This window comes from Eleginops maclovinus, chromosome 18 (assembly GCF_036324505.1).
Source record: "Eleginops maclovinus isolate JMC-PN-2008 ecotype Puerto Natales chromosome 18, JC_Emac_rtc_rv5, whole genome shotgun sequence".
Classification (NCBI taxonomy): Eukaryota; Metazoa; Chordata; class Actinopteri; order Perciformes; family Eleginopidae; genus Eleginops; species Eleginops maclovinus.
The window spans coordinates 3,903,180-3,913,426 of NC_086366.1; the positions used below are offsets into that span (position 1 = coordinate 3,903,180).

At 41.0% G+C, this 10,247-nt stretch overlaps 1 protein-coding gene across 1 annotated transcript; it reads right to left on the reverse strand.

The window, feature by feature from the left end:
* Positions 1 to 1,091: 1,091 nt before the first annotated feature.
* On the reverse strand, positions 1,092 to 6,074 carry LOC134879814 (homeobox protein otx5-A-like). Its single transcript, XM_063906334.1, has 3 exons — positions 5,354 to 6,074; positions 4,065 to 4,216; positions 1,092 to 3,415 (listed from the first exon to the last, which is right to left on the reverse strand). The coding sequence occupies exons 1-3, from the start codon at positions 5,448 to 5,450 to the stop codon at positions 2,777 to 2,779; spliced, it is 888 nt and encodes a 295-aa protein (XP_063762404.1). The 5' UTR covers positions 5,451 to 6,074; the 3' UTR covers positions 1,092 to 2,776.
* Positions 6,075 to 10,247: the final 4,173 nt, after the last annotated feature.

Here is a 10,247-nt window from a genome sequence, read left to right on the forward strand (position 1 = left end):
ATGAGTGAACCTCCCTGAAACCTTTCATCCAGTGCCCTCCTGCCGACCCCTGCGGTGCTGACCCTGTGGCCTACCGGCTGCAGGAACACACAGAAACATTCAGCAATCCAAAATAATCTGCACTTTCTGGTACTTCAGTTTGGGACTCCGTATTATTGTTTGTTCTAATCTGTTTGCTGTCCTCCCTGCCCTGCTGCCTCTCATTTCTGCCTTATACCCACTCAACCTCCTGTATGGATTAGTTGAAACGCTCCCAGAAACTGAGTCCCGATCTTTGCTACCTTTTCTAGTGTAGCCCAAAAATGATGGCTCAGTGGTGTAATGTAACTGAGTACATTTACTCAAGTAAAGTAACTTATTTGCATATTTGAGGTACTTGTACATTCCCTAAATATTTTCTTTTCATGCAATAATTCCATTTAAATTATTTTTACTTCACTACATTTTAACTTTGCACATTCCTCTTTAGATTTTTGTACATTTCTGTTCGATGCCACCACTTTTTTTCCCCGTTCAGTTAAATTCTGATACACATATTTTATTTTCAAGGGTCATTTTTCACATGTTTGTCCTTCTTTGTATGTTATTTGTAAATACTTCTTAAAGTGGACCTTATCTGCTAATTTCCAGGTTCTTATTTGTTTTCTGAGTCTCCATGCTTTAATGTTCAAAAAGCTCTTTATTTCTCTCATACTGCCTGTGCTGCAGCACCTCTATTCACCCTCTGTCTGAAACCAGAGCCCAGTCTCTGCTCTGATTGGTTAATGGCAGGCTCTGTTGTGATTGCTCAACCACCTATCACGCCCAGTGTATAGGAGCGCTAGCCAATACAAGCTCAAGTGTCACATAGTGATGTCACTATAGTACAGAAGTGAACAAGGGAGTCCAATTAAGGCATTTCAGGGGGGGGGAGTGTGTGGGTAAGGGTGAACACAGGGATTTTAGCCTTTGCAGACCATTTACATGCACCAAAAACTATATAACACACTACAGGAAAGGGAAAATGCACAAAAAGCATAACAGGGCCTCTTTAAGTACGTTGCATTTTTGAAGGAACCGGGACCTAAGACTAAGAACACAAGGACCCCAGAGTGTTTTAATGAAGTTGTTTAATGTCTCAGAAACATCATAGCTATCTAGCATGGTAATGGTGAGACCGGTCGAACACAGGAGACGGATGAAATATACAAAATAATTCATGTCAGAAAAATAAGCAGAGAAGATTATAGCGATGCAAAACTTAAAAGTAGTAAGTGATTAAGAAGCATTAACAGCATTGTATCCTACTACTGCTACTTTTATTGGATAAACCCCTGAGTTTGAAAAAAAAGAGAAGAAGAAGAAACAAGAAAAATATAAACAGAGAAAAGTTGGCAGTTTTTCTAGAGATTAAGAGAGAGATTGTTGGGTTGCGTCACAACTCATCGCTGACACCAGACATGATTGCATTTCAAGTTTTAATATTTACAAAAGAAACAAAAGTATATTAGCAACGTCCATGTCAGCTGAGGACATTATATTAATACTGAACTTCAAAACAAATTACCACAGTTTTTACTTCAACGAATTCACTTTTTTTTTTTTTTTAAAGAAACATAATATTGTTTAAGTCTAATACAAAAAGAAAAAAAAATCAAACGAGACATCAAACACATAAAGTGGTAGCCATCACATCTTTACAGGTTGGAGTTGAGAGGGGCACCAAACTCTCTGTGCAAAGGGGGGGCTGCATGGCGGCCCAGACCCTTCCCTTTCTCTGGTGCAGCCTCCTCTCCATCACACACCTCCCTGCAGCAGTTTTCACCTCAAAGTCACTTCAAAAACTGCTTCAACAATCCGCTAACCTCATGCAAGCACTGTGAGATGGAGTAGGGTTGGGGGGGGGGGGGGGGGGGGGGGGGGGGGGTACTCGACTGCCACAATGCCACCATTGTTGCACAAATTGTGTGGAAGTGATCCTATTAAACTAACAATGCACGAGCCATTCTGCTAATGATTTGCTCAAAGGCAACAGGTTTGTACTGCAGTCGCTTCGGTGAGCAACTCTACCCCCTCCGCTTTTATCACACACAGGCTGCAGAGGGTCAGTATCACACACAGGCTACTGGGAATCATCAGCTTCAGTCCGCTAATTTTTTTTTATATGTTTTTTAATTAGTGGCCACCCTGTCAGAGACTCCTTACTCAATAGATGAGCTTTTGAGCCAGTTTGCTCATGAAAAGCAGCTTTATAAAAGAAATACATCACAGAAAATACAAGACAAAGTCTAGAAGGAAGAAATAAACATGAGCGTGGGTCAGTTCTTATGATTTAACACGTCCACTTCAAGGCTGTCTATGCAAAGTAAACCTGTACGTCACTCACTCAGCTCGCTGTCTGTTAATCAACCTTTCCACCTTTGCTCATGCATTTCACTTTAAACTCTCATCAGTAACAAACTGGATTTTAATCACAACAACACCACAGAGCTGGACAATGAAATCTGTTGTCACTAATTTGATTTTATTGTACAATAAATTGGAAGTTTGTTCTCCTTTTACCCCAGCCGCTCATTGATTTTGAGGCTGATTTCTATGTCGCTTAACCTACACTGTGATCTCTCTGTTACAATCACCAAGCCGAGCCTCAGCAGATCAGTTTACTTCCACACAAAATGAAGACTTTATTTCAGCTGATTCATTGATTTCTGTTGTCCAAAGATCTCTTCCATCTCCTAAACCACACTTCCTCTAACCCCCGTCCCTCCCCATTGACCCACTTCTTGTTTTTCACATTTTACAAGACCTGGAACTTCCAGGAGTTCTGGTCTTTGTAGTCCAGACAGTCAGTGGCATTGAAATTGAGCTTCCAGGCAGCTTGGTCCTTGTAGTCTAGACAGTCGACGGCTCCGAAGCCCAGCGAGGCGGCCGTGTAGCCCTGGGAGGAGAGCGAGGCCGGGGACTGGCTGAGAGGACCCCCCATGGAGGAGGCTGTGATGGGGCTCAGGGCTCCTCCGGTGCCCGACAGCTGCGGGTGCATGGGGGACAGGTAGGAGCTGCAGTCCAGGCCGGTGAAGTAAGAGGAGGAGCCCCCGTAGCCCTGGCTGTAGGCCGGCGCCTGGGTGTAGGTCATGGGGTAGGTGGCGGTGCGCTGCATGCAGGGGGTGCTGGACACGGACAGGGGGTCAGGCAGCGGGGAGATGGAGGCCGGGCTCCAGATAGACACCGTGGCACTGGCAGCGCTGGAGCTGGGGGTGATGGAGGTGCCCGGGGGAGGCGGTTGAGGGCTGTAGGGCCCATTGGTGGCGTTGGCACTGGCCTCAGAGTTGGCGTCGCGGGCCGGGGACGCCTTCTTCTTGGGGGGCCGCGGTTTGGACTGACCGGTGCTCTGCTGCTGCTGCTGGCGGCACTTTGCACGACGGTTCTTGAACCAAACCTGGAGGGTGGCAGGAGAGAGGAGGTTGATTATGAAATATGAAATATAAAATCAGTCAATGTGATGAAAGATAAACTAAAGGAGCTGCTGTTGGGAGAAAATAACCTCTTATTCAAAGTGTATCAAGTCATTATAGAAGATATTTATCAAAATAGGACACATCACATAAATGAAATGCTATTCTGAACAAGGTTGAAGAAGGTCTTTTATTTAACCAAAAGTAGAAGTACTACATCTTAATAATACTCAGGTATAAGTACTGCATTCAAAATCTTACTTAGGTAAAAGTAAAATAGTATTGGAATCAAAATAATGTTCCAAAAGTAAAAGTAGAATCATACATATACTGTATTATGATTACTGATGCATTAATGTGTTCATTACAGATGGAGATAAGGTCAAGTATACTGCCGGATGTTTGAACCGTTTTGAAACGTAAATGTTCATCTGTAAGTTGAATATGTTTTGTTTTAGCTTTTATCTGCATCTGTAAAATAACTAAAGCTGTAAAATACATGAAAATGTTTTGTAGCTGAAGTATAAAGAAGCATCACATATTTACACTCTTGTACCTCAAAATTGTAAATAAGTGCAGTGCTTGAGTACGTTTACTGTCTGTCTTTAAATAATACTGTTAGTAATGTGTTACCTGGACTCGGGACTCCGGCAGGTTGATCTTGAGGGCCACCTCCTCGCGCATGAAGATGTCCGGGTAGCGCGTTTTGGCGAACAGAGCCTCGAGGATGTCGAGCTGTGCGCGCGTGAAGGTGGTGCGCTCTCGGCGCTGTTTACGCGGAGTGTCTAGGAAAAAACCAACAAACATCGACATTATTATTATTATTAATGGGTTGTTTTTCATTTTGGAGTTTTAAATAATGCAATATCGTTTTGGTTCAGGCGTTTTTTTTTATCAATAGGCGGATGGATAGGAAATAAAACGTCATTGTATTGCTATTATAATACATAAAATACAAGCATAAGGCTTTTGTTATTTAAGAGAAGAAAAGAACAATAATCAAGTAAATTATTTGAGTTATTTCTCTTTCATTTGTAGAAATAAATCTCCGGTTTCATATTTTATAAACTGCTTCAAATGTCATTATTTAACAAAACACGTCTTAATAAAATCGTTGTGTTTTTTATGGGATTATAACTTTAGGCATTTCGTGTCGTATTTAAAGAAACTGCTACTTGAGTGAAATCATTTTTCGATGATTTAAGATTTTTATGAGGTTAGTGAACGAATATAAAAGCTTGTATGGTGTTAGCTTCTTAGCCGAGACAGTTTGAATCGAAATATGCAAAGTAAAGAAACGAAAGTGACTCGAAAACAGAACATATTTTGAATATTTTAAAATCTAATCTGCTAGAAGAAGGCCAAGCTTTATCACACGCCTTCTGCCATCGGTGCCAAACCTCGGCGTCATATTATCCAAAGTCTCTTCTTCTTCTCGGAGGTGACAGATGCTGATCCATCCAAACAATATAAGAAGTGTTCATTCATAGAAACTACAATATGGCACCAAATAAAATACAATGCTCATCCTTAAGTAAATAGGTTAGTGCATGATAAGAGCAACAGCTTGGAGACTGGTTTAAAGTTAAGTCTGTGTGAGAACAAGCTGCGTTTCCTTTCACACACGTTTTTTTTTATTGTCTTTTGACTCTGTAATCCGCTGCATTTATAGGTCAAGTAAACACATGTTCCGATGGATGAAGAATCAGAGACATGTATTCATAATCAGAACCTTCTTATAATAAATAAAAAATAAAAGGAAATGAAAGAGAATTTGTTATTTTTACGCACAAGATGTTAACATTTTTAGTGACTTTTTTCAGTTTCTGTATTAGAAAATGTACTTTAAAAATATATAAACTTCAATTTAACGAAGTATTTGAAGTATTTAAAAAAAAAGCAAACAATTTAAAGGTACTTACTAGGGTATCCAACGGCGGAGTGGAGCAGATCCATGCCCGGGCCGGACAGCGTTAACCCGTTCACGGCGTAATGGGGTTGCTTAATGTAGGACATCATGCCTCCGGCTGGCTTTAAAACACTCCCTCACTACCTCACTCTCTCTCCTTCTCTCAGGCCGGGGGCCGGGTCTCCGAGCTAGTCTCTAGGGGGGTGTCTCTCTCTCTCTCTTTCTCCCTCTCTCGTTTTTTTCTGTCACTCCCTCCCTCTCTGTTTTTTTTTTTTTCCTTGGGTTGTTTCCAATTAGTTGTTTTCCCTCTTTGCTGGCCTTGTGCTATGCCGCCTTTGACTTATACACCTGTGCTGTAAGGTGTAAACGCGCTGGATCTGGTGCGTAAATCACAAAATATAGACACTGTGTTTACAAATTAAGCTTCCTCTCTCACGATGAGAAGCTCAACGATACCTTAAAAAATCCACAACAAAGCTATCAATTAAGATTCTTCGAAAAAAAATGACAGCTCAATAAACGACAACCTCGCAATGGTGCAGTTTCTCCATCCAAGTCGTGCGTAATGGCAGTGCGCACCGATGCCACCAGGTAACAGGTGCCCAAAGCAGCAGTCCCGCAACAGTTTGGCCTTCTGCAGGCTGATGGGTGCTGGAAGGTGGTGTAAAGGAGAGCCTGGTGCCTGGAGGAGACGATCTTCTGGATCTGCACGGTGGACAACTGAGGCGAGCAAGAGGAGGCTGGCTAATTAGAAGTAACTTCTTACCCAAGTAGACACACAGAGCCCTCCCTCTCCCTCTCTCTCTCCCTCCCTCTCTCTCTCTCTCTCTCTCTTACTCTATCGGGAGCACTCATCAAGACAGACACACACACACACACACACACACACACACACACACACACACACACACACACACACACACACACACACACACACACACAACCTGTTAAGTGTTCACGCTGGGCCTATAATGCTGAATATGAAGTTTTACGCGTGAGTTTCTCAAGATAATTGCAGCCACACTGACACCTGTTGTTACATACTTATTTAAACCTTATTTTGACAACGTAAAAGCTCATAAAAAAGGAAAAGGAAGTACGGTGAGTGTTTAGTAACCTACAGTCTAGCGAACTATGTTTGTTTCAGGATGTATTGTTATCAATCTCTTTTAAAAGCAATAACTGAGTGTATAGAAAACCCTTTTAGTCTTATTGAGGCTTTTCCAGGTTTTTATTGTTATGAACCTTTTTCCGAAATTGGCCCCTTAAAAATAATTAGGCGACCCTTTCCAGAGTGTGGAGTCAGAGGTAGAGCCACAGTGAGGCGGAGAAGGGGGTACAGGCCGGATTAAAGGCAGCACAAAGAGCGCGTTGTTCTGCCATTAAATCCCCTTCTGATCCCCAACATGCTCCCTCAGGCACATTCATTCACCCACTATACAGTCAATAATAATAATAATAATAATAATAATAATAATAATAATAATAATAAATGCTCTGCCTTTTCATTTGTGATTTTTTATAATTGTTTCATAGACCTACGTACATATTATTAATGTCAATTAAGAATTGAACATTATAGATATTTGAAATAATAATAATTATTACGGGGGAAAGAAGTTAAATCGTCTTTAAGGTACATTTGAATCCTCTAAAATATATGTTTTATAGCTGTATTTTTGTACTGCAGTTAGTTTCAGGATTAAACCTAAACATAACTAAATATGTTTTTTAATCTTAGTCCAACAACTATATATATTCGTGATATTTCCAGCATTAAATCCTGGTCCGAACGTCAGCTGTGAGGATAATAAATATTGTTTCATCGTTTTATTAATTTCCACACACTCTACTCGCAGGAGCCGTGTGTATTCTCACACACACACAGACACACACTCTCTCTCTCTCTCTCTCTCTCTCTCTCTCTCTCTCTCTGTGATAGTGTGTGTCCTGTGCCATCCTCTGCCGGGAGACAATTTCACATGCAGTGTCCAAAGCCGATTCTCTGCGCTGGTTAATTGAATCGGATTTCTTATAGTTTAAAATCCACACACACACACACACACACACACACACACAGACGCACACACAGACGCACGCACACACACACACACACACACACACACACACACACACACACACACACACACACACACACACACACACACACACACACACATACACACACACAGACCCATGTAGCTACTGCCCAAACTGTATAAGGGGTTTATCTAGCTGTGTAAAGCCAAAGCGGAGATATAAAGACACACACAGCGACAGAGACTCTTTACCGGCGTGTGTGAAGCTTTCCAAACCTCCTATAAAGTGTCTGTACCTGCACAGGTGAGTGTGTGTGTGAATGTTTGTGTGGAGTTGTGTGGGGCGTGTAAAAGTGTGTCGACGTGTGGATACCGAGGAGGACGCCTCACTTTAGGTACGCACTTCGTTTGTTTGTGTCTTGATTTGTTTGTTGTTATTACCTCGTGTTGCTTACTGTGTCCGAGTCAAGAATGTCTCGAGACCTCCATCTGAGAGAAACAGGAGGAAAAAAAACAGCGCGAGAGACCTCAGATATATGCCTCAGAGCGCGCGACCCTGCACGTAGGAGTGCTGTGAACGCGCACACTTCACGCACCTGCCTCCCGCAGACTCTTGAGATTTATATTGATTATTAAGACTTTAAAAACGCTATATTTCAAATACAAATCATTTCTAGGCAAATCTTTTTGTTTTTATTCATGGATTCTCTCTCACATTTCAGCAGCAGCCTCTTTCGTCATATTCCAACAGGTGCATTTTCACACACACTTAAAGCTTTGTGCTACTTTTTATGTAAAGGCCAAGACAAGACAGTGAAAAAACTAACATAAAACATATTAACAGATCAATTAAAGGCTCATATGTTTACATGTTTAGCAATGATACATGTTTGTCTTATAAGTAATCTTCAGCAACCACCCCTTTAGCCTTCCTAAATAAAAGTCTGCTTTAAAAATAACGTAAAGCATCGTTAAATGGGTGGAAAAAGGAGCATTTAATGAAGTAATCGGCCTAATTCGTTGTCTTAAAGTGCGTGGGAACACACACTTCCTTAAGTTTGAATAAGAGGCCTTTAACCTTTAGCCTCTTATATTTCACACACTCTTGCATGCATTTTACCAAGGCCAGACAGTGGAAACACTAAAACATTAACGATTCAATTATAAGCTAACCTTTTCCTAATTTATCTAGTTATGATTCATGGCCTTTTGTGCTTGGAAATGATCTTCAGCAGCTGTCTGTTTAGCTTTTGTTAAATAAAAGCTAATGTAAAAAATAATAGTTTGTGGAAAAGGAGCATTTATTAAGTCATTTGGCAATTGGATATGAATGTTACTTTTCAGTCAATTAACCAATTCCTAACGATGAAAGTGATTAATAATAGATTGAATTGATAGGCCCACATTTCTATACTGAGGTTACACTGATTGGCTCGTTAGTTTGTATTTTCTTTGCTTTATATTATCAAAAAGCTACCAGCCATGCACTCCACCTTTATGGTTTTATCATGGGACAGAAATGAGTTGTATTAATGACAATTTATTTGAGTCATTAATTAACTTTGTGTTTTTTTGAATGCAACTTCATATATTCTATATATAAAACTGAAAGGCATGCATTTTGTTTTTGCATGTCACGGTGATTTGGTTTGTTTGAGCAACATTTGTTCTGCTGTTGCTGCTGGTTTGGACGCACTAGGACCCAGAGCAGACCCAAATTAAGGACAACCAGCACATAAGAGGCTTACTGCATCTAATCTAAACTCCCACACACACACACAGACACACACACATGGACACACACACACAGACACAGCATTTCACAAACATCCCATTTTAAAACAAGCACGCATACACGTCCCAGAGGCAAACACAACCATTGTATTTTCATTTAGTTTTCATTTTCTCCAAACTCTTTTTTTTATCCCCTGGTTGACCTCAACATCCATCCCACTTTGTTGGAGAACATTTGCCCATATGCTCCGTTTCTCTCGGCCCGTTTTTGATTAGCAAGCGTGTGTCGCGTGTCTTTCAATAGGACAATAAAACTCAGAGCAATCATTAAAATGAAAAGGGAAAAACTCAATCACGGCTGTCAGTGCATTCTGATTTCTCATCAGCGTGTTTTAGGAATAAATCAGCCGTAAAACCAAAGCCAACAGATCAAAAACAGAATTGGTTTTTAAATTAAAATTGGAATAAAGTCAGACTTTTGATGAAGCCTTCTGGGTCCTTTTTATACACAGAAAATAAAGGCCTGGCTTTTTTTTATTCCCAATTATAGTTTCACAACATTAAGACATTTTCCCAGCTTCCTCCCTGGCAAACTGACCTCTCTAATGTATAATTGTTTGTGTGTATGATGCAGACACACACCCTGGTGACGAAAAGCTCATTTCTCTCCGTTATGATTAATGCCATCCCAAAACACCCAAAATGTACATGTACACACACACACACACACACACACACACACACACACACACACACACACACACACACACACACACACACACACACACACACACACACACACACACACACACACACACACACACACACACACACACACACACACATTATATAAACACTTTTCCAGCTGTTAAGTACCTCTGACATCATGTTGTTCAATACACACACACACTGTATTTTTGTCTGTGTGTGCACACTGTGTGCTTATAGTGTATATGTGAGTGTGTGTGTGTGTGTGTGTGTGTGTGTGTGTGTGTGTGTGTGTGTGTGTGACAGTCTCACACACACACACACACGCACAGAGTTCAGCCGATTTATCATAATATGCTTTATCTGAAAAGTAAGTATCTTACCTCGGGATAAAGGGAGGAAAGAGGGGTTTGTGGCCAGATTGAC

What these genes read in the sequence shown, in the direction of transcription:
- LOC134879814 (XM_063906334.1), bottom strand. Translation starts at nt 5,450, where the DNA reads ATGATGTCCTACATTAAGCAACCCCATTACGCCGTGAACGGGTTAACG. An exon ending in CTCCGCCGTTGGATACCCTA is followed by an intron (nt 4,217 to 5,353) that starts GTAAGTACCTTT and finishes GTTTTTTCCTAG; the next exon opens with ACACTCCGCGTAAACAGCGC. An exon ending in TGCCGGAGTCCCGAGTCCAG is followed by an intron (nt 3,416 to 4,064) that starts GTAACACATTAC and finishes GCCACCCTCCAG; the next exon opens with GTTTGGTTCAAGAACCGTCG.